This window comes from Vitis riparia, unplaced genomic scaffold (assembly GCF_004353265.1).
Source record: "Vitis riparia cultivar Riparia Gloire de Montpellier isolate 1030 unplaced genomic scaffold, EGFV_Vit.rip_1.0 scaffold623_pilon_pilon, whole genome shotgun sequence".
NCBI lineage: Eukaryota > Viridiplantae > Streptophyta > Magnoliopsida > Vitales > Vitaceae > Vitis > Vitis riparia.
This window is the reverse complement of record NW_023269715.1, coordinates 94455-120025: the sequence shown is the minus strand read 5'-3', so window position 1 is coordinate 120025 and position 25571 is coordinate 94455. Positions and strand designations below refer to the sequence as shown.

Below are 25571 nucleotides of genomic sequence, written 5' to 3'. Positions count from 1 at the left end.
AGAGTGAGTACAGATCTAGGTAGTCGGATACAGAGAGTTTCTTGTTAGCTATCAAAAAGATAAGGAAATTAACCATAATCGGAAAAGTTGAGGTTTTGGGGGTTGACAACAAGGGTTTTGGTGGGTTCTCTAATATTAGCTATTTGTATCGAGAGAGAGTCGAGGTGTGAGAGTATGAGGGAAAAGAAGGATTTATATATGAGCAAAGATAATGGTGCTTTTAAGAAATGCCAAAGATTGCCTTTTAGTTCCATGTCACTTTTTAAAGTGCCAAGGTTAATAAGCGCCATTATATTCTCCATTGAAGCGCCAACATTAATGTGTCTTTTTCTACACGTCATGGTTCATCCATTTTCCTAACATTATTGACACTTATTAAAAGCGCTAAGGAATGAAGCGTCCTTAAATAAACTTTTTGTAGTAGTGATGGGAGAACAATGCGACTTTCATTATACTAATAAAACTATCAAGTGGATCCTTTCAATCTTATGAATACTAATATGTGAACATGAATAAGAGAATAAAGTAGTACTTAAGTGAATATGATCATACATTAAAAAAGCTAATTATAGAATAAAATAATATTCAAGTTTTTAATATTGATTAGAACCGTGCAGATGAAATCAAAATAGAGCATGTAAATCAGTTCAAGAACATACTATTATATGACAAGAAAATGCCTTTTAATTCAAAAGCTTCAGCTCCTTGGCAGGCAGTGGGAGTCAGTCCTTATCTATCACCTCCTATCTTCAAAATCTTCCATTCTTAGGGTTTTTCCCTTTCCTGCTTCTTCTCCTACAACTTCCGCTAGAACGACCTCCCTCACCACTCCATCACCCCAGTTCAGTGGATTGTCAATGCGGCCGACCTCATAGGAACGAAGATCACTCAACTTCGATTCACAAAATATTGTAATAGGGCTGTCATGGAACACATTCTCACAGGACTGCAAAAACAGCACATACAGGAGATTCCAAAAATCTAGTACTAAAATCAATATGGAGGGATTGACATAGTTGCTGACTACTGAATCATTCACGTAGTGAAGAACAATAAGGACTTGTTTCGCTCGAAGTCTTGCCTTTATCGTAGTGCTCCATGTTAAATCCAGAAAGCTTGCCCTTATATGATTACTACTCAAAAAGTGCTATTTGATAGCTTTTAATTAATCCTTTTAAACACTTTTGAGTAGTAGTTAGTGCCTTTTAACCCAATTAGCTTGTTAAGGCTCCTTGCAATCAATTATAATCAAATTGCCTTAAGTTTTGGTGTTTTGATAGCATTTTGATCACCAAAGCATTATGTGATTGAGGAGAGTTATATGGAATCCTTGGCAAGCAATGGGAAGCTAAGAGGAATGAAGAATCCAAGCCTTGAAGCTCTTTTGCCATAAGCAAAGTGGAAGTGCAAAAGGGGAAGCAAAGAGGATTCAGCCGTGGAGCACTCTTGATGACAGTCACTGCAGCTATTTTTGGAGCACTTCCTGATGTCCAATTTATGCATACAATATGTCATTTGAAATCTTGGGAAGTCAACAATCCAATGCCTCAAACCGTGTGCAATTTGGAGCTGAAATGAGGAAGTTACAGCCTTTGCAAGATAACTGCTCCAAGCTGAAGGAAGGAAGGCTTCAGAAAAGTGCTGCGAAATCACCATTCTTGTTGCGGAATGGTTTCGCAGCCTTTTTGCAAAGTGATATGGAGTTCCCCTGAAGCTTCACGCCGCGATGGAAGCCAAACACTTCAAGTTGGAAGTCCACTTTGCAAAGGTGTTGAAGCAGCTGGTTGCTATGAAGAAATTTCGCAGCTCCTCTTGAGTACCTGCGAAATTTCGCAGACCTCATCTTTCACCTGCGAAGTGGTCCTTAGTGCTTCCTGATATTTGTAACCGACTCTTGGAGATATTTTTCATTAGATTTTTGTTGCTTAAATGCCTAAATTCTCCTTGTAAGTCACCAATGATAGATTTCCTTAGCTTTTAAGTTAGGAATTTGGCAAAATATCATGGGATAGCTGTAATTGGGATTTTTGGTATAAAAGGGAGCCCGAGGAGCCTGTTCTGAAAGAGTTCTGGTTGTTGAACCTTTTGTAAGTTCAAAAGAAAGAAATACAAAGAGCCTTAGCTCTTCACTACCTTACCTTCTCTCTTTGTATTTTACTATTTTTACTAAGTTATGCACTCTCTGAGGAGTTTTCCCCAGAGAATGAGTAGCTAAATCTTTTAGTTCCTTGGAGTTAAGGTTGCCGGGAAAGGTTCCAAGTGCAAGAATCAGAAGCTTTGTGGTTTCAGCTATGAATGAAGAGTAAGTGTGTCCCGTGAATGGTTTCTAATGTTTTTAGTTAACTTAAAACACCTTGGAGTCACCTGGGCCAACACTTGGTAAGGCAAGTGATCTTCAACCATGGAGATGCACTAGTTTACCCCTTGCGAGCCTCTGGTAGGTGACTTGAAGGTAGGATTTTCTAGAATAGCCAACACTTGGTAAGCTTTTGGACTCTTAGGAGACATCCATTAGTTACCTCTTGCGAGCTTTTGACGGGTAATCCAAGGTTAAAGATCACCTTGAATGGTAAAAGCTAAGTGAGAGGCTTGAACCATTGCTAGTTGTATTAGTGAGAGAATTAAAGCTGAAATCCAATTGAGGGATGCATTTATGCAGCACCTGTTAGAGAATTGACTTAATGTTAAGTCTCTAATGTGAGGAATTGAACCAAGTGACCGGAGCTATGCTTTTGCATGAGGAACCTCCCCTGTATACCTGAATCTCCAAGGAATGCTTTTCTTCTTAAGTTATTTTCATCACTTGTTGTGTTGTTAATCTGAGTCCAAACCTTTTTCAAACCAAAGTTTGTGTTTTATTTCTTAAGCTAATCTTGAAATGAAACAGCACCAATTCACTTTGAATTGGTATCATTTTAAATCTCGAGTACCCTTCCCAGTGGAACGATCCTAAAGCCACTATGCTATAGTAGCTTTGTATTTGCTACCCTAGTTCATGGTGTTATAGGTTAAAAATTTTGTTGATTACACCTGCCATCAAGGAGCACCAGCTGGACATACATCAGCTGAGACACCAATTAGGCATGAATCATTATAGAAGTGTGGAATTTCAAGCTTAGATTTTTACACCCTGACACTTTTGAAAGAAGTTTTCCTTGTCTCTTCAAATCTTCCCCAACATGGTCAGAAGAGATAGGACGCACTTCCTCCATGCGCCATTGAAGCCTTTTGTCTGCTCGCGAAGGTACCTGATGAGTTTCACCTACAAAGCCTTTTGTATACTATCAGCATTGGGAATAATTGATAGCATACGAGCCTCCACTTCACTAGCTAATCGTATCAAATCTCTCACGACAGCATCATCAAGGGGACCAATTAATTTCATAAGACCACTTATTTCACTAGCTAATTGTGTCAAATCTCTCACGATAGCATCATCATCAGGACCAATTAATTCTATAAGAGCCCTTATTTGAGCAGTTAATTTTATCAAATCTCTCATGATATCATTGGGACTAGCTTATTGTATAGAAGCCCTTATTAAACTAGCTACTGATATTAAATTTCTCACGATATCATTATCATGGCGACTAGTTAATTGAGTACGAGCCGTTATTCTGCTAGTCGATTGTGTCAAAGTACTAAGAATAAATTCGCTCATTTTCTTAAAAAATCGTACCACTGGGTCCCTACCATCATCAATTGATTTTCTCAAAGGCTCAACCATGCCTTCCAAAATGCTCTGGACAATTTTCTTAATAAGCTTATCCTCATTCCTGCCATGATTGTAGAACAAAGAATAATAGGCATTATCCGTTGGTTTAAATGGTGACTATTGCAATTTTTTTTACTAATTTTTTCTTTTCCTTATTTTTCAGGAACGAACCAAGTTAGAAATTTACTAATCACTATTTAAATAAAACATTTAAAAGGGAGTTTGGCTTATGCCAACTCTAAAAGAGTGTTTGTTTTATTAACCTTTTCTTGAAAACAATTTTCTTTCGAACTTTAAGTTGTTTATTTTTCTACTATTTTTTTATAACTTATTATAAATTTTTTGTTAAATAGAAAAAATTAAAATATTTGAATTTTTTTAAATAGAAAAAATAATATATTGATTGTTCTTTACTTTTTAATATTTAATAAAAATAAAATATTACAAAAATAAATAACCTAATACTGAACACTATTAAGTATTAAAATTCTATTTAAAGTTAAGTAAAAAAAACAAACACCACCTAAGTATCTAAATCTTCAGATTCTATTTTAGATTTTAGACTGGATTTAAGATAAAAGGTTTCACATAATATATGTAATTCCACAATTATGAAAGTCTATATTTAAGTCTAAGTGGACAATCTTAATACATTCATAATATTTCCTTAACCAATTTTCATTTTAATAATAATAATAATAGAAACATATTAAAAATAGAGGGTTTAAAAACTTACCAATTCATTGAATCCCAACCAAATAAATTGGCAACTTTAGTAAGAGCATCCCTCCAAATCCGCACTATCTCTCTACTCTCCAAATTCTTTTCATGTTTAGCCAAGGCTTCTCCAAATTTGCCCCTTTGATTCCCCACATCTGATGGGTCGATCTTATAGAAAATTGGAAGAACCCTCTATCCCTTTGTTCTCCTGCACTCATTCACAAGCTCCTCTAGACACCAGCTAGATGACGCATAATTTTTTGATAAAAGAACGACATAAGCAGTGGAGTTCTCGATAGCTATAACAAGTGCAGGGATTATGGCTTGCCCTCCTTTAAGCTTCTCATCATCTATAAAAACGTTGATTCCCTTCTGGCACAACTGCCTATAGAGATGAGCAGTGAAGGAATTACGAGTGTCTTCACCTCTAAAACTGAGAAAGACATCATAGTGGGAAGAAGAAGAAGAAGAAGAATAAGAAGAAGCCATTGTCGAGATGGAAAGAGATGAAGAGATTTGAGTTAGGAGAAAGAGAGAGATGAAGATAATTTGAGTTGAAGAAAACGTCATTATGAGAAGTAGAGAGATGAAGAGATTTGAGTTAAGAAGAAGAAGAAGAGATTGTCGATAAGGAGAGAAATGAAAAGCTTTAAGTTAAGAAAAAACCATTATCAGGAATTTAGTAGAGAAATGAAGAGATTTGAATTATAAAGCCATTATTGAGAAGAAAAAGCCATCGTCAAGAAGGATAGAGATGAAGAGATTTGAGTAAAGAAGAAGAAGAAGCCATTATTGAGAAGTAGAGAGATATGAGTTATAAAGTTATTGTCGAGATGAAGAAGAAGCCATTGTTGAGAAAGAGAGATGAATGGGGTTGAGTTAAGAAAAAACCATCGTGGAAAAGTGGAGGGATGAAGAAATGTGAGCTATATAACCATTGTCAATAAGTAGAGAGATGAGGAAGAAGGAGAAGGAAAAAAAAGAAGTCATTATCGAGAAGCAGAGAGACAAAGAGATGTAAGTTATAAAGACTTCAAGTGTAACTTCAAATAATTAACTTGTAGAAAAAAGGTGTTTTGATCAATCTATTAAAATAATTTTAGATATTATAGATGAAGATTTCATGAACAAACAGATAATAATAATAATAACTGAAGAATACGACTGAGAAATCTAAACACAAGAGAATCATGACCAATAGTAATAACTAAAAACAGTGACAAGTGTTTGGTGATGATGCTTTTTTACTACAAAACTTGCAGTAAACGAGGGGAATAAGTTGCTTCTACAACAGGTAAAGAAAATGCTCCCATTTTTAGGTGGATGAGAGCACATTGAAGGTTGGAAGAGATGGTCAAAGTCGTGTGACATTGGTCAAACTATTTGCTTCAAAAGCATGAAGGATAGAAGGTAAGATAAAAGCCGCGTGGCATTAATTGGTCAAAATAAAACTAGTTTACTTCAAAAGCAAGGCAAAGGAGTGGAAGCATTTTATTTTTTTATAGGTAAATAAAGCTTGTATTAGAAACGCCAAGAAGCGGCGAAAAAAGGTACAAATGAAGTATACAATCAGAATGCCCAAGAAATTAGGCAAAGAAGCCCAAAAACCTTCCCCTAACTAGACATAGCCAATTTATAAAATCAATCATAGACAAAGTATGATCCTTTATAAACACCCTAACCTAATTTACAAGAGTATACAAAAATGAATGTTTTAAAGCTTGGTTTGACTGTTCGATATCATTGAACGCTCTTTCATTTCTTTTCTTTCATAAGGTCCACATTAAACATAAAGGGGCAGCCCTCCAAGCCTTCTCCCTCTTCTTACCCACAAAGACATCATACCAATTAAGCAAATTCCTTTTAATTGAAGAATGCAAAACCCACTGCACACCAAAAATGGAGAAAATCAAACTCCAAAGCATTGTAACATTTTCACAAAATAAGATTAAATGATTGTTAGTGTCCTCTTTCTCATTACACAAGTAGCTCCTATTCGGCATATTCTATCCCCTTCTTTTGAGCTAATCAAGGGGTTAAAATTTTGTTCCAAGATGCTGCCTAAGCAAAAAAAGCATACTATCATTGGAGTCTAAGACCTCCAAATAATATCCTAAGGAAAAGGATCACTAGAGGCCCTTGTAAAGGAATGGTAGAGGGATCTAACAAAGAAAATGTCATCCCTACTTTCTTTCCAACTCAAAACATCCCCCACTTCTCTTCTCACTACCAAAGGATGCAATTTCAGGAACAAACCCCCCTCCACTTTCTCCAATTCCCAATCATTAAAATGCCTGGGGAAGTGAGGATTCCAACAACCCAACTCCCCATTCCCTTCCCAAGCATTTGACACCTACTCATCTTTATTAACAGCCAACCGGTATAAGCTAAGGAAAGCTTCTTTCAATGTTTAGTCCTCACATCACAAGTCCTTCCAAAATTTGACCTTCTTCCCATTCTCAACAATAAAGCGATATCTGCAACAAATACCCTCCCATTCTTTTCTAATGACAAGTGGGGTTTTTTCTCTAAGGCACCACCGCCCCACAAAAAGTCCCTTTGAATCTTTTCAATTCTTACACACGCCTTCCGCATAATAACAAAGAGAGAAAGGAAATAAATTCGAAGACTTAATAGTGTCAAAATACTAAAAAAAAACTCCACAGAAACTAAGAACTCTGAGAAGTCTGATCAGTTTTTTGTCTACTGCATCCATCTATATACATATCTATATATATATATATATATATATATCCTATACACAGAGTCTAAATTCCTAAATTGCATATGGTAACATTAACAAATACATGGTAAACCAATTTGTTAATCTTTTCCTATATGTACAGGCAATTTCATTCCTAATTTGTATATGGTAACATTAACATCCCCCCTCATATTGATGCTGGTAAGTCAACCAGCAACAATTTGCCAACAAGAAATTGATGTCGCTATCAAGTCAAAGCTTTGGTGAAGATATCAGCCACTTGGAGATCATAAGAGATGTGAGGAAGAGATATCACCCGACTTTCCAAGGTGTCTCGAATAGAATGAAAATCAACCTCAATATGCTTGGTACATTCATGAAAAATGGGATTGGTGGCAATCTTAATAGCACTAGTGTTATCAGCATGAAGAGGTGTAGAAGTAGTCTGAGGAAACCTAAGCTCCTCAAGAAGACCGCGTAGCCATACAATTTCAGAACAAGCAGTAGACATGCCACGATACTTGGCCTCAGTAGAGGATTTAGAAACACGATCTTATTTTTTTACATCTCCAAGAAATTAAGGCATCACCTAAAAGCATACACCAACCCGTAGTAGATCGACGTGTATCTGGACACCCACCCCAACCAGCATCACTATAGCCAACAAGTTGAAGAGAGGAGCTGGTAAGAAAAAAAACCCATGAGTAAGTGAACATCGAAGATAGCGGATGATGCGTCGAACTGCAGCAATATGAAGATGCCGAGAAGAAGTCATAAACTAACTAACCTAATGAACATCATAAGAGATATCAGGTCGAGTAGTGGTCAAGTAGATAAGACTTCCAACCAGGCGCTGATAAAGAGTAGGATCATCCAGAAGGTCCCCTTCATCTTTCCTGTATTTGACATTTACCTAAATAGGAGTATCAACAGAAGAAGTGTCCTCCAAACTAGCCAAAGTGATAAGATCTTGAATATACTTATGCTGGTTCACGAAAATACCACTAGCCCGATGATGAACTTCCAATCCTAAGAAGTATGTGAGTTGTCCAAGATCTTTCATATGGAAAGTTGTATGTAACAACTACTGAAGCTTAGTAATCAAACTACAGTTAGTGCCAGTAATGATAATATCATCCACATAAACCAAGAGAAGGACTATACCCGACGCAGACATGTGGAAGAAGAGGGAATAATCATATTGACTTTGGGTAAAGCTGAAGGAAAGAATTGTATTGTGAAACTTCTAAAACCAAGCCCGGGGCGCTTGCTTGAGCCCATACAAAGAACATTTTAGCTTACAAACATCATGAGGAGAAGAATTAGTCATACCAGAGGGAAGCTTCATGTAAATCTCTTATTGGATATCACCATGAAGAAAAGCATTCTTCACATCCATCTGATGTAGTTGCCATGAATGTGAAGCGACAATAGCTAAGATGGTTCGAACCGTGGTCATTTTGGCAACAGGAGCAAATGTCTCCTCATAATCAACCCCATATTCCTGCTTGTTACCCAAAGCTACGAGGCGAGCTTTGTACCGGTCCAAAGAGCCATCAGAACGAAGTTTTATAGAGAAAACCCATTTACTCCCAATAGGTTTGATTGTAGGAGGACAAGGAACAATATCCCAAGTATGATTCTCTTCAAGTGCTTGAAGTTCTGCTTGCATTGCATTTTGCCAACACTCATGTTCTATGGCCTGTTTGTAGCAAGAGGGAATAGAAATTGTGGATAAAGTAGCAATAAGAGAGACATGAGAGAAGAATCCATACCAATCAGGGGGTCGAGAAAGACGAGTAGACCGACGAAGAGTGGTGGAAGCAGGAGCAGGATCAGGTGCCGGGTCAAGATTGGAAGGGGGCACAGAGGAAGTGGAATTGGACTCATGTCAACTACGTCTTTCATACCCAAAACCAGGTTTGAACCCTTCCACAATTGTTGGGGATTCAGAAAAACTAGGCAGAAGAGATACAAATGCAAATGGCAGCTCAACATGAGATGGAAAGAAATATTGATTTCAAAGAAAATTACATTCTGGGAAACTCGTATACGACGAGCATGGGGATCATAACAAACATAACCCTTGTGAGGGATAGCATAACCAAGAAAAGCACACTTAACAGACTGAGCAGTAAGTTTATGTCGTTCATGAGTAGGCAGATGCACAAAACAAACACAACTAAATGTATGAAGATCAGAATATAAAGGAGAATGACCAAACAACTTAGAGAAAGGAGAAACATGATTTAACATAGGAGAGGGTAAGCGATTGATCAAATGAACTACAGTAGAAAGTGCTTCACACCAAAAACGAGGAGGAACCGATGAGTCAAGTAAAAGAGTTCTTACCACATAAAAAAGGTGGCAATTTTTCCTCTCAGCAACACCGTTTTGTTGTGGTGTCGAAGGACAAGAACGCTGAGAGATGATCTCTTTGCTTTGAAGAAAGTCCTGAAACTCATTAGACATGTATTCTCCGCCAGAATCAGAGCACAAGATCTTGATGTATTGAGTCTTAATAAGTGCAAGAAATCGCTTAAAGACTAAAAAAAACTTCAGTGCCTGGAGGAAGTAAACCCAAGTAAAGCGACTAAAGTCATCAATGAAAGTAACAAAGTACTTGTAATGTGCATAAGAAACAATAGTTGCAATCCCCCAAACATCACTATGTATAATATCAAAACATTGTGAGGCATGAGATGCAGAATGAGGAAAAGGTAGAACTTTACTTTTGCCAAGTGATGTATAATCGAAAGAAAGATTAAGAGAAGAACTGCTTTAATTCCCAATAATCCAGAATTAAACAAAGTACGAAGTACATCAGAGTTTGGGTGGCCAAGACGTCTATGCCACATCTTATGTCCAGAACCAACAACATTACATGCAAAGGAAAGTAAAAGAAAACTAGGAATAATAGTAGAAGGAGAAACATGAAGAGAAAAGAGTCGTCCCACTTTAGGCCCCTTCGCGATCATCTTCCTGGACACTTGATCCTGCACAACACAACCAAAACGGGAGAAATTAACATTACAATTATTATCAAACAATTGACAATAAAAAGAAGATTTGTGGGGAGGCTAGGAGACACAAAAACATCAATTAAGGAAGATGAAATATCACCAACGACACTAATAGGCAGAGAACTACCATCAGAAGTATTAATTTTCAGATTTCCATCATAATTTCTGACATTGGAAAGAGAAAGAATAGTATTCGTCATATGGTTAGAAGCTCCAGAGTCAAAATACCATGGCTTAGAAGAAATCGTATGATTACCTGAGAGCTCAAAAGCAAAAAAAGCAGAAATGATCATTTGTTGTACCATTTCAGGAGTGAGTGTGTTCGGGTTTGCTAAGGCTGTAGGAGCAAGAATAGGAATAACCGAAGAGGCAGTAGGCAATGCAGTAGAAGTAGAGGCACCAGTGGAGGCATGATAAGTAGTGCCCTGCTTCTTTTCAGGCCGAATGGGACAAGCAGAGATGATATGACCTTGTTTCTTACAGTAGTTACAGAACTTCTTGGGACAATCCCGAGCAATGTCACCAAAATCTTTACAACTAAAGCACTGGACAACCCACATATCTCGACCCTTATTCTGCCCCTGTGCTGCATAAGCTACAGAAACAGGTGCATTAACATTAACCCGATGTTCCACGGTAGCTTGAGTTATGATACGTTGCTCCTCACGCAAAAGTTCACTCAAGCAGGCATCCAGAGATGGTACAGGATGACAATTCATCAAATTAGACCGTGCAATTTCAAAGTCGAGTCGTAGCTTCATCATTGCATGCACTGCTTGGACAGTAGAAAGAGCTACAGCGGGAACATTAGCATAAACAATGTCAGAATAATCAGTCCAAAGAGTTTGAAAACCAGAAAAATATTCTCAATTGAGAGACTTCCTTATGTGAAAATAGCCATCTCATACTCTAATTGAAAACACCTAGCAGAGTTGTCTTGATAGTAAACCGTGTGGAGATAATTCCACATAACAACAGCAGTTTTATAAGGCCTCAGATTGAGAACAAGGTGAGGTTCAACCGAGCTAAGGATCCAGGTCATAACCCAAGCATCCTTAATTTCCCACTTAGACAAAGCCTCGACATCATAAGGTATAGGATTACTCCCATCAATATGACCCCATAATTCTTTTTCTTTGACAAATAATTTAAATTGAAACTCCCAAGCACAATAATTTTTGCCAGTAAATCTAATAGGAAATGATTCCAACATATCTGATGACATGATGCAAGCGAGACACAAAGGAAATAGCACACCAGAAAATTGGAATAGAAACAGCCAAGAACCAGGTCACGATGAACCCGATCAACACTGTTTTCGATGCCAAGCGTTTGATTGGTAGAAGATCACGAACTCTACTCAGAAGGTACCGAAACCTTGCTCTGATACCATGTCAAAATACTAAAAAAAACTCCACAGAAACCGAGAACTCTGATCAGTTTTTTGTCTTCTGCATCCATCTATATACATATATATATCCTATACACGGAGTCTAAATTCATAAATTGTATATGGTAACATTAACAAATACATGTTAAGCCAATTTGTCAATCTTTTCCTATATGTACAACCAATTTGATTCCTAATTTGTATATGGTAACATTAACATTTCCTATATGTATAGGCAATTTCATTCCTAATTTGTATATGGTAACATTAACAGACAGAGTGTTTTTTATCAAGGTGAGCCTTCCCCCCTTAGAGAGATAGTGCCTCTTCCATAGAGACAATATTTTCCTGAATCTCTCATCCATTACATCCCATACCCTTGAAGACTTGAAAGAGGCACCCAAAGGGAGTCCCAAATAAGAAGTGGGAAGCTTCCCAACTCTACACCCCATCACCAAAGCAACATCCTCCCAAGACTCTAACCTTCCTATGGTAATAACCTCACTTTTATCTCTATTCACCTTTAAATAGGAGATTGCCTCAAACTATAAAAACACCCAACTCAAGTATCTCAAATGGTTGCTATTAACATTACAAAAAATTAGAGTGTCATTAGCAAATGGGAAATGAAGCAAGACTCTCCCTTCCCCACTATTTCTTCCCACCTTAAACCCCTTAATGAAGTCCCCACAACTGGCTCTAGACAATAGTTGATTGAGAGTCTCCATGACCAAAATGAAAAAATAGGGAGATAACGGGTCCCCTTGTCTCAAGCCTCTAGCGCTATGGAAAAAGCCGAATGGAGTTCTGTTGATTAAAACTGAAGCTAGCAATGGAAATACACTAACTAATCCAGCTAATCCATCTTTCCCCAAACCCCATTTTAGTCATAATAGAAATGGTCAAACACATTCTCAATGTCCAATTTTAGGAGAAGGCCAGGAATGTTGACCTTTAACCTAGAATCCACAACCTCATTTGCGATAAGGGCAACATCCAAAATATGCATACCCTGAATAATGGCCCGTTGACTATCTGAAACCAACTTCCCCTTGGCTGACTTCAACTTGTTTGTCAGGACTTTGGAAAACAACTTGTACAGTCTACCAACTAGGTTGATCAATCTAAAGTCTTTCAACTTTTCCGCACCCTTTTTTTTTTAATCAGAACTAGGAAAGTGAAGTTTAAACTCCTTTGGAATGTGCCAAGGCGGAAGAAATCTTCAAAGAGGGTTATAATCTTAGCTTTTGTGAAATCATAACAGAAGTGCCAGAACGCCATGGTAAAGTTGTCTGGACTTGACTTTTTGTCACCACAAAGGTTGGAAAGGGCTTTAAACACCTTTTCTTCCAAAAAAGGCTCCTCTAAACTTCTGGACCTATCTTTTTCCAACACTCTAAATTGAAGATTCCCAAGGCTTGGTCTCCAGTCCCCATTTTCAGTCAGTAGAGTTTGGTAAGCCCTGCACACCCTAGCCTTGATATCCTCATTGTTAGTCAAAATAAACCCATTAATTTTCACCTTGGATAATAGATTCCTTCTTGCCCGGGCATTGGCCACCTTATGAAAAAACTTAGTGTTTTTGTTGCCCTTTTTTGACCAAATTTCCCTAGATTTCTATCTCTAAGAAGCTCCTTCCAATAAAACGCATTTCTTATACTCCTCGACAAACCCTTTTCTAGCCTTTGCCTCCTTAATAGAGAGGGGATTAACTTTATTTTGGAATCCTAGAAATGAACTCAAGAAAAGGCTTCTGATTTCTTAAAGGAGAGGTTGCCAAAAATTTCTTTATTCCACACTATGAGATCCTTTTTAAGCGCCTTCAACGTCTCATCAAGACAATGACTACTACTCCTTGTAATTGAGTACTCAGTCCACCACTTCCTCACTAATACTTTGAAACCATTCGATAATAGCCACATATTCTCAAAACAGAAAATGGTCTTACCTCTTTTATCCCCTCCACCCTCTAGTGTAATAGGATAGTGATCAGAGACGATCTTAGGAAGAGCGCATTGGAAGGCACCTGAAAAGTGGTTCTCCCATTCATTAGAAACTAAAAAGTGATACAACCTTGACGCTGCTTGAGAGTTTGAGCCACCACATCATGTGAACTAACCATCAGAAATGGGTAAATCTTTCAGTCTTAGTTCCTCAATGACTTAATAGAATCTTCTCATCTTTGTCGTTAAACTGACCTCTTTCCTCATTTCCCTTGGAAAACTAACAGAGTTGAAATCCCCTCTTACACACCAGGGATCGTTCTACATACCTTTAATTACACCCAACTCATCCTAAAAGTCTTTTTTTTTCTCTTCCTTGAGAGGACTAGACCATAGACACCTATGAATACCCAGACAAAACCATTTTCCACATTCCTAAAACTACTTGAGATGGTGAAACCTCCACATTTTAGCTCCAGAAGATCCAAAACTCTATTGTCCCAAAAAATCAAGATGCCTCCAGACACTCCCCTAGCATCAACTACACCCTAGTCCAAAAACCTACCAACATCCAGACTTTTCACCACCTTTAACGACATCTCCTTCATGTTCATCTAAATAAGACAAACCAAATCTGTCTTCTGGGACCTAATCACCTACTTAAGTAGTTTTCATTTCTCATCAATCCACCAAAATTAGCTCCTAATAGTTTCTGCCACCCTTTTTGGAAATGAACACAAAATCTCCATAACTAATCGAACAATCCAACCTTCTAAGCTCCCTTTCAAAGTGAGAAACAGACACCGATTTCTTCTTCCTCCCTTTGCAAAATGTCCTGCTTCCGACCTTTTTCCTCAACTTACCCAGCAACAAGTAGATTTCTTCATCTCACCCCTCAACTGGCATTCCTAAAAACCTGCTAAACTCTTTGAACCTAGACTCGTCTTTTGATCTATAATAGTTTTATTTTGAGCAATGTGAACATGCAAAATTGTGGAACAGTGTGAATTGGCAAGGATAAGTAGTCCATGGGGTCATCGGTTTTTAGAATTTGTATAAGGACTTAATTTTATCTTTTATATTACTTTTTTCATATTTCTCTTTATAAACATAGAAGATCATAAGAGGAAAACAACAATGAAACTATGACTTGTATGTTTTACTTGTATTTCCATTTAATGGTGAAACTCGTTTTTATTAAAAAAAAAAAACATATTAATTTTTACAAATTAGAGCCATTACTTATTTTTATTTGTTTTTAAAGAAAAATAATATAAGAAATAAAATTCTAATGTAACTCATTTTTTAATAAAAAAACATGATTACGAAAAATTGAGTCCAAATCTAGAAATTTGATTACTTATCAAGAAGATATCATAAGTATAAACACCTTTTCAAGCTCATTATAGAGATGAGCAGTGAAGCTATTGTGGATGTCTTCTCTTCTCTTCCAAAGCTCAAGAACACATTATAGCTCTGTTGTAAAGAAAATGAGAAGAAGAAGGATCAGCCATTATGAGGAGTGGAGAAGATGGATTCAGAAATTTGAGTTGTGAATCCTAAATTATCCAGTGGGAAACAAAAAGATACATATAATTCCAAATTGATGAACAAATCAAACAAACAGATAACTAAATTTGATTATTTGCAAAAGAAAAATAATAGAATATGTATGAAAATGAGAATTGGGAATAATATACTCTCAGCAAAATTTGCAGTAAATTAAATGCGATCATTGAAAAAGAGTCCGTGTTGACCCATGGGTATTTTGGATATTTATTTATTTTTTTTTTAAATGAGGGATATTAAAATATTAATTATAATAATAAATATTTTGTATAAATTAAAGTTTATTATTTATTTCATTCAAGTAGGCAATTATATTTTGGGTGGTTGGACTGTAAACAATTTATTGGTAGATTTGCCAACAGTATTTTTAAAACTTGCCTAATTGGACACCTTCTGATTTCTAATACTTTTAGTGAAATTATTTTCAAGAACATAGTTTTTTGAATGATCTAAACATGACAATGAATCATAAATGAACTATAAAGGATAAAATTAACCCAAGGTCAAGTCCAAAACCTCCTTAACAGGCTCAAATCAAAGAATGAGGCCCAACCTAAATATTCAATACGCACAAGCCCAAGTCTGCATGGAATAACCAAGCCTAACATTAATAATTGACGCCTAGGAATGGCAACGGGGCGGGTTCGAGATGGGTCACCCCCATCCCAACCCCGCCTCGTTTATTAAAAACAATTCCCATCCCCATCCCGTTTAAAAAATTAAGTGGGGCAGGGCGGGTATGGGAACATACCCACCCCGCTCGGCCCCGTTTAGTTTTTTTTTTTTTTTTTTTTTTTTTAAATTACTTAAAAAATTTTAATTACATTAAAATAAATATATTTTATAAATAATAAAATTATTATATTTTTTATAACTTATTTTATTAAAAAAATTTATTATTATCTATATATTAAAAATAGTAAAATAAAATTTTAAATTAAGTTTAATTTTAAAATTAATTTTATATGTAAATGGGGTGGGGTGGGGTGGGGCGGGGCGGGACAGGATGGGATGGGGCAATACCCAAACCCGCCCCGAACCCATCCCAGGTTTTAAAAAAAATCTCATACCCATCTTAAACCCGTTTATTAAATTTAAACCCTGTCCCATTAGGGGCGGGGTGGGTACCCGAAAAACCTGCCCCATTGCCATCCCTATTGATGCCTAAAAGAATTAAACAAAATCCAACAAATCCAAACCCAACATCAAAAATATAAATCAATAAACAAAACATCAAATGAAAAAAAAAAAAAAACAAAAAAAACAAAACCCACAAATTACTAACATCTACTGTGTAGAGATCAAAGAGTATACCCATGCATGTCTTGAAAACAAAATGAAAGTAGCCATAGCAATGATTGTACAAGTTGCCTTGGTGTTTAGCTCACCCGAACTTCCCATTTTCCCTCCATGCCATGCTCTTGGTATTTTAGAGGGAAAGAAGAGAGAAATGATGAGATGAGAGAGGAGGAAGTCATGGGAGAGTGACACCAGTGTCGGTAGTGGCACGTCACGGCGGACAATGGATGGTGGCGTCGGTGATGGGCAGATGAAAATGGCTATGGAAAAAAGAAAGAGAGAGAAAAAAAAAAGAATATGAAATGATGAGAAGAAAGGAAGAAAAAAAGTGGTTGTGACTTGTGATTCGTGCCCAGTCGGGTGTTTTAATAAAAAATATTTATAAATCCTATGACCTCATACTAGCGTAGCAAAGCTACTATAGTATAGCAGCTCTAGGGTCGAACTCTGGGATGGGTTTTCATTCTACCAGTGATATACTCAAGATTAGAAATTGAGTCTGATGATTTCCTTTGTCAAAAACTTAAAGTTTAAAAGAAAAGAAAATTTGTTTTGAAAGTGGTGCTTGAAACTAAACTAATATAGAACTAAATAAAAATGGAAGAAAGAAAGTCTCCCGGAGCTAAGGGTTGCTAGGATCAAGTTCAGAATGCAAAGTAGGAAATTCCGGATTTTTCTTCTCGTATTGGGGACAACAACATAAAGGATGGTTGTTTCCCGAACCGGTATAGGTTTAACAATGAAGATTTAATCCATAAAAAATCAATAGAAATGGTAGTCAAGTTCCATTAATGGATTTAGACACTGTGGGTCTTCACCTTGAGCCACTTTCCAATGGCTCGTACATGATAACTAATGGACTGATGTGGATCTAGCAATAAGTATCCACAGAGACCTGAAGATTACCATGTATTGGCCATTCAAAGTGATTCTAAGGGATTTAAAGCAAAACTTTAGATTTAAAAGTCATTTATGAACTCCAACTACCTGTATTTAATGCACGAGAGTTTTCCACTTTAGCATCTGGACTTTTCACCTAGCTTCCTTCACTCCAAGAAACCAAAAGTTTAGCCTCTCATCCTATGGGAAAACATCCTCAGAGGTTGTTTGGCTTCCAAGAAAAAGAAAATAGTAGAGAGAAAAGGAAAGCAAAGAGAGCCTGTATTTCACTAAGTGTAAAATATAACATATGGTCGAGAGATGATTTCCACCCCTCTTATAGTCTTTACAAAGCAAAGCCTGTGATTGGCTAATTACAGGGATAAGAAAGGAATTTACATAAAAAATACATAAGAAAAGATCTCATGTGGAGTCGAAAAAATAGAGGAGATTTTGCACCAAAGACGCATGGGCTGGTGCGAATTTCACACAAGGAGAAGGTGTTGTGTGAATTTCGCACAAGGGGAAGGTGTTGTGCGAATTTCGCACAAGCTTGGGCTGTTGTGCCAAATTCGCACATGCTTGGTGCAGTTGTCTTCCGAATGCCATATCTTCCTCATTTCAGCTCCAAATCGTACATGGTTTGAAGCGTTGGATTCTTGACTTCCTGGGCTTTGAAATGGTATATAGCATGTAGAAAATAGACTTCGGGAAGTTCTCCAAAAGTGCAAAGGAAGACTGCAACTGCTGTCTTTTGTTCTCTTCACTCTGTTTTCCTCTTTGCTTCTCTCCTTTACTTGGCTTGTCTTAATGATCCAAAAAGCTGCCAAAACACTAAAACTAGCCACAAATATGATTAGAAGTCATTGCTAGGTCCTTAACATGCCAATTGGAATAAAAATGGAGAACTACTACACAAAAGTGCTTAAAACTTAATGAATTAAAGGCGCAAAATAGCACTTTTTGGGTAGTAATCAACTTGTGAGAGGGATGAGAAAAGAGAGAAAAAAATGGGTTTCATGGGAATGGCCCGAAGGGGATGGCTGTGTGTGTGTGAGAGAGAGGGAAAGGATAGGTATAGGTGGGAGGAAGGATTTAAAAAATTGTCAAATATATTCGAAATCCAAACAAATGGTTCAGAATGAACCCTAGGCAACCACTATGTCAAATATATTCGAAAGTTATCACAAAAATACAATTTTAAGGTGGAAAACTAGGGGAAAATATGGGAGGAAGAAAATAGAAAGAAAAAGTAAAAGATAAAAAATAAAAAAAGATAAAAAAATAGATTAAAATTTGAAAATTTATTTTTATTTGTTACTTTAAACTCATTTTATTTATTTTAACTCATCGATATAAAAATTAAATAATTTAAACATACAAAAAATTTTACTTAATTTTAATTATATTTGATTTTTTATATATTTTTCATACGACAACCAAATATGAAAAAATAATATTTCTTTATATTTTTCTTTTGTTTTCTTAGTAATTTTTGGAACCAAATACAACCTAAAGAAATATTTTAGTGAACAAATTAATTATAATTTGTTGATTAAAATGTGTATCATGCAAAGGATATGCCCATGAGAGAGAGAAGGAAAGGATAGGTATAGGTGGGCGCAAAATAGAGGGTTTCATGGGAAGGGATGGCGTAAGAGAGTAAGAGGTAAGGGATAAGTATAGGTGGGAGCAAAATTAAAAAAATACCTAACCCAGACAAAAGGTTGAAAATGAACCTTGAACAACCACTAGGTCAACATGTTATATTCACCAAATATATATATTAAAAGTTATCATAAAAAAATATTTAAAAAATATTTTAATAAACAAATTAATTATAATTATTTTATAATTAAATAAATAAATTTCATTTAATTGGTTACTAAAAATATAAAAATATAAAATTCTTTAATATATTAATTAAATATTAAAAAATTATTCATATATCATCATTTATTTTATACTATTAAAAAATTAAATTAAATGAATTATAACTTTATTATTAAATAAATTTTAAAATTAGAAATATTATAATCAAATATCATAATATTATTATCGAATAATATTTAATGTGACTTAACAATAAATATACACTTATAAAATTCATATTTTTAATTAATGCACGTGATATTATTATCAAATATGTATATCATACGTATATTATTTTTTTAATAAAACAATTTTAAAATGTTTATTATGACTTATTATATCAATTTTAGAATTTTTTTAAAAAAATTTTATGAGTTTTGATTAATTTTCATGTCTATCGATATTTTGTATAAAAATATTCATCGATACTTTATAATATTTCTTGATATATTTGTAAAGTCAAGTTATCGATGTATCCATCAAAATTGATATTTTCATCCTCATCCTTGGGTAGAAGTAAGTGAGAGTGAGTAGCGAGTGGAGTGAGAATGGGTTGTCAAAAGAGGGTCTCTAAAGGAAATCTTTTTGGGGGTCAAAGGTATACCTATTAAAATGAGATGAGTTTAAATAATAAAAATTTGATTTATTCTTACAAAAGAACTTTGAGATAAGTTGCATTTGGTTTGAGAAATATTTTCTAATTTTTATTTTCTAAAACTAGTTTTAATTTCCTATTTTTCTTTTCTTGAAAATGTATTTGATTAAGAAAAAATGAAATATGTTTTTAAAAAATGAAATTTGTAAAATTTTGTTTGATTTTAGGTTGTCCTTTGTAGAAACCACTTCCAATTATGTAGATATTATCTCCTTCAAGATAAAAGACCTTCATGAATTTAAAACATGTTATAAGGTTAAGAAAAGTTCACACATATATATATATGATACCATAAGTTTTTTCTCTTATATGATATAATATATCATAATCACTCTCCATTCAAACACAACATACTTATTGTGTTCTAGAGGATGGCGGGGTCAATTAGAAGCCTGCATTGGAGTTGAGGATTGACTTTGATATCATCTATAGTGACTCACTTCTAATTATATAGATATTTTTTGCTCTTGAGCCAAAGGACTTTCACAACTTTAAAATAAATTTTGTAAGGTTAAGAGGAGTTCATACATAAAAGCTTTTTCACCATATTGGATGTGATATATCCATATATGCATGGATTCCTTTTAACCTTATAGGTGCGTTTTAAAATCGTGGGAGTCCTTTGGATTAAAGTAAACAATATCTATACGACTAAGAGATGTGACCCTAAAGCAAAAATGGTTAAATGAAATATAATCAAAATTTTATATAACACATTTATCATTATAAGAATTAAGAAGCAAGGTGGAGATAGTAGAAGGAATGAAATCAAATGTAGGTGAGTAGTGACTCAAATTTGTGATAACTCTTTGAATTGAAGAATCCAGTAATCCTTTAATTTACATAGTCATTCCATTTCTAGAAATGAAAAACAATCCCAAAATAGTTAGTTTATGGAAGATTGTGTTCCGTTACAAGATCTTCTCTCCTTTGCTTCTGCTTCTGCTCCTTCACTGGTGCTATAGCATCACCTCCACTAAAATAATCTCCCTAGTTAATTGCAATGCTCACAGGAATGGAGATCATTCGACTGCAATTCACAAAATACATTACCACTGCAAAAACAATGCGTATCTATTGAAGATGATAAACCCCGAGAGAGATTTGGGGACTGTGTTTAGTTGCCACAATTAGTAAACTGAGAATGCATTATTAATACAAATGATTCTAATGATATGCAACCATGTGTATCCCGGGATGATTAAGCATGAAATTGACGATATGTGAGAGTACTCTAATTTCAAACAGTGTTATGGGATTTTTTAGTTCCCGCTTTAAACAGTTCTAAATGATCTTAAGACATCTACCCAAGCTAAAATATTGAAAATCAGATTAAGAAAGAAAGGCAGAAAGAAAAGAAATACACAACCTACCATTACCAAGAGATGATGTTATGGGAAGATTTTTAGGTCTGTTCCTCCGATCATCAAGGGATGCCCTCATAATGCTTGGATTTCAAACGTTTCTGCGGCCGCATCTCTGATTCAGAGTGATCCTCTGAGCGGTCAGTTTCTTTTGCAGTAGTGGGTTCTTCCTCATCAGCGGTTTGGTAATCAGAGCTGTCTGATTCTGAGCCATCAACATTCGACAACCCACTTCCACTGGGTTCCTCCTCATGGATTTCTTTAAGGACTACTATTGACTTGTTCGGAAGAGGAGGAGAGGAGATAGAGCTGAATTGGATCACTGGGGGATTCACGTCTTGATCATTACTGTACACTAGATCAAACCCACACCTCTTGATCGGAGGATACCACCCCATGACCTGAGTCCCAAATGATACACTGATGTGAGTCACTTCATGTCAATTTATGGGAGTTCCATTACGCCAATTGCTGAAGAGGGGGAGTTTTATATAAAGTAGCCACACGTGATCTAACCCTACACCTTCCTTATCACATCTGATACTAATGCGGTTAGTAATGTAACTGGATGTTGAATAGCGCAAGGTATACGATACTGGAATAATCACATTAGATGCGAAAACATAAGTGACAAAGCTCAAAGCAAGACCCAGCAAGTTGGAATTATACCAATTTGGAGGTAGATCTGCTTCTACTTCACACCCTGAGCTCTGATACCTTATCCAATCTGGTATTCTACTCCATAAACCATCACATATATCAAGTGTGCACCCGAATTACGCTGTAGAATCAAAATTATTAGGATGTTAGAGAGATAGAATCGAAATAATTATATATATGCATATATAATTAAAATTATGATACATCGTATACAAATAGAACCCACCTTGAAAGTTTTCTTCGGGGACTTTGTAGTTGGAAAGAGTGACTTGAGTACTTGATTTGAGGCATTTTCCAATGATATGCAATCTTGCGCAATTAAACTATATATGCTTGATGGAAGTTCTGGCAGTATTTGCAGTCTTTTACACTTCTCCAACAACAGACCTTCTAGGCTAGAAAGTCCCTGATGTTTGGCAAAGTAACAAAGTTGTTCCCAGATAGATCTAACACTTCCAATGAAGATAAGAGGCAAAGACTACTAAGGTTTGTTTCATCTGATAAATTACAATAACCTAGGTTTAGCCTTGTTAAAGAATATAAACCTGACAAATGATGCAATATGGAACCAGTAGAACTTGAACTTCTTCTTGGCAACAACCATGAGGTAGATGGGGGTCCTCTACATCCCTTAAAGGATAATATTTCAAGGTTTCTCAAGAGCGAAAAAGAGGAGGGTAGTACTCTTACAGGAATACCATCTGCGTGAAGTTCCTTTAACATTTCTAAGTTCCCAAAGTTCTCAGGAAAATCATCGAGTCTCGAACAACCAGAAAGAATAAATGTTTCGAGGGATTTCAAATCACACATGCTGCTTGGAAGACTTTTGAGCTTTTCACAATTTTTCAAACTCAAGAAATTGAGTTTATTCAAAACTCCAAGAGACGGATGTACCTTATGCAAAGATATACAACCTTCGAGAACCAATCGTTCAAGGTTGGGGACTCTTGAGAAATCTGGGGTTTCTATTAAGGACTTGGAGTGACTGAGATCCATGACTTTTAACTTTTCAAGAACCTACCATGAAAGAAAGTTGACTTAAAAATTAGCTTTCATGCACATTAAACACTTTTTAAAGAAAATAATATCAATACATCATAATCATACCTTGATTCCTTTCCAAAGTCGTTTAATGTGACTGTAATGCATGCTGAGGTGAACAAGATTCTTTGCATTGAAATCATTGTCCAATGATTTCAAAGAGTATCCATACAAATATAAGTACCTCAATTCGTCGTAACAAAATCTTAAGTTTGGAGAAAAATGCACTTTACAATTCTCCTTATTTAAGGTATCTCCAAAGTTTCTTGAAATTTTGTTAGATTCATAGACTTTGAGCAATCTTAGTTTATACATCCTTGGGAAGGCTTGAGTACTGGAGTCTATTATCTCTTGTGAATGAGACAAGTCGAGGAATATGCCTTCAATTTTTTCATTTTCCTGCATACAAAGAAGGAGACTAAGTTAAAAGCATGCATAGTGAATAAATATATGTCTACTACCATTTTATTAGCATATGACTACTTAAGCCAAAATAATTTCAAATCTTAACTTGTGTTGCATAAAATAAATTTCATTTTTTTGCTCTTACCGTGTTTTTTTTCAATGCATCGTTGATATCTTTATGGAGCCACAATCTACTACGCTGGCCGGGATTATGAGATTCTTGGCGAACAATTTCCATACCCATTTCTTGTATTAAGTCATGCATCATTATCCTATTGTGAAAAAAACTTATGAGTGACTTATCAGCGAGAGCTCGTATACCACTAACTGAGAAGAAGCCACAATAGTCTAGTATTTCCTTAACGTAATTTTTATCCTCTCCTTTAAGGAAACATGCAATATCCAAAAATATATTCTTCTCCTCAAAATCTAGCCCATCATAACTTATTTTAAGAACTTCATGAATTTTCATATTAGGAATACTTTTTAATTTGTCTAATTGATCTCTCCATTCTTCTTTGCTCATGCTAAATAAAAAAGAACCCAAAACCGTAAGAGCCAATGGAAGGCCTTGAGCATAACATATTACAGCTCTTGAAATCTCTAGGAAATCTTCTCGAAGGAGTTCTTGTTTTAGTGAATAACGTGCAAGGAACTCAAGAGCTTCATCATCATTGAATTTATGAACCTTATAAAGATTGACTTTATGTGAAAGTAATAAACGTTTATCCCTAGTCGTTATAATAATTCTACTTCCTCGATCAAACCAATCCCGATTTCCAATTAAGCATTCCAATATTGTTGGATCATTCACGTTATCGAGAATAATAAGGACCTTTTTTGAGTAGAGCCTTGCCTTTATAGATGTGAGTTCTTTCATATTTAGATTTTCTTCCTCTAATAGATGAGAAAGAAGTTTCTCTTGCAACCCAATTAAGCCCTTCTTTTTTAAATCCTCTGCAACATTTTCAAGAAAGGAGCAACCTTCAAATTGATAGGAGATTCGACTATAAACAGCTCTGACAAGGGTTGTTTTCCCTATTCCACCCATGCCCCATATTCCTACCATTCGAACATCATCTGACGCCAAACATAATAAGGTTTCCATTTCTTGTATGCGAGCATCTATTCCAACTAGATTCTCAGTATCACTACCGGATGTAGATAACAATTTATTCAAAATATCTTTGACAATTTGCTTGATCAATAGAGACTCATTCCTGTCATATTTAAAGCATAAACACATAATAAGTCCAGCTATCTACAAAAAGATAATAAAAATAAAGAGAATATGAGAATATGTGTCAAGATATAGTTGGTATCTTATATCTAATTTAAAAAAAGTCCAGTAAAATATTTCTAAATCCTATGAACCCGGTCCTTTAATAAGATAATGTTAACATGGTATATATTATCATACCCTTTGTGTTGTAATAACTAATAGTTGAATTAGCAAGAGCATTTAAAATGGCAATATTAAAAATAAAAAATAAAAGTAAGAGTGAAAAAAAGCTTTAAATAATTACTTATTCCTTGAATCCCAACCAGAGAAATTGGTGACTTGAGTGAGAGCATCCTTCCAAATCTGCACCCTCTCCATAACCTCCTTGGAATTCTCTTCATGTTTAGCCAAGGCTTCTCCAAATTTTCCCATGTGATTTCTCACATCCGAGGGATCGACGTTGTAGAAAATTGGGAGAACCCTGTGTCCGCTGTTTTTCATGCACTGTATTATCTTCACCAGCTCCTCTAAACACCATCTAGAAGATGCATAATTTTCTGATAAAACAATGATAGAAAACATGGAGTTTTCAATAGCAGAAACAAGTGCAGCAGATACGGCTTGCCCTCTCTCGAGCTTCTCCTCGTCTATGAAAGTGTTGATTCCTTTGGTGCGCAACTCCTCACAGAGATGGGCAGTGAAGTTATTGCGGGTATCTTCCCCTCTAAAGCTCAGGAACACATCATAGCGCCCCTGAGAAGGCGAAGAAGAAGCAGCAGCAGCAGCAGCCATTACTGAGCAGTAGAGACACCAAGTCTGAGATATGAGTCCTGACTTAATTGCAGTAGAAAAATTCATTTATATCAACCACAACTGAATAATAAAGCTAAATTTGCTTAATTGCAAAATTGAGAATACAGCTGTGATTGAAGCAAGTCTCACAACAAAACTTCAAATATTTTACGCAACAAAGAAAAGAAAAAGCGCGTTGAATGATAAAGAGGAAAAGAAAAAGTCGGGTGTTACAACTCAAATAGAAAACCAATGCTTTTGTGACCAGTTAGCTTGGTAGGTGTGCTTTTCGTTGACTTTATTGGCTTGCCGTGTGAT

General features: G+C 35.7%; 1 protein-coding gene across 1 annotated transcript; it reads right to left on the bottom strand.

Annotated features, from left to right (window-relative positions):
* Window positions 1–22183: 22183 nt before the first annotated feature.
* Window positions 22184–25253, bottom strand: LOC117910147 (disease resistance protein RPV1-like). Its single transcript, XM_034824203.1, has 4 exons — window positions 24766–25253; window positions 23385–24459; window positions 22901–23233; window positions 22184–22810 (listed from the first exon to the last, which is right to left on the bottom strand). The coding sequence occupies exons 1-4, from the start codon at window positions 25251–25253 to the stop codon at window positions 22184–22186; spliced, it is 2523 nt and encodes an 840-aa protein (XP_034680094.1).
* Between the last annotated feature and the right edge of the window lie 318 nt (window positions 25254–25571).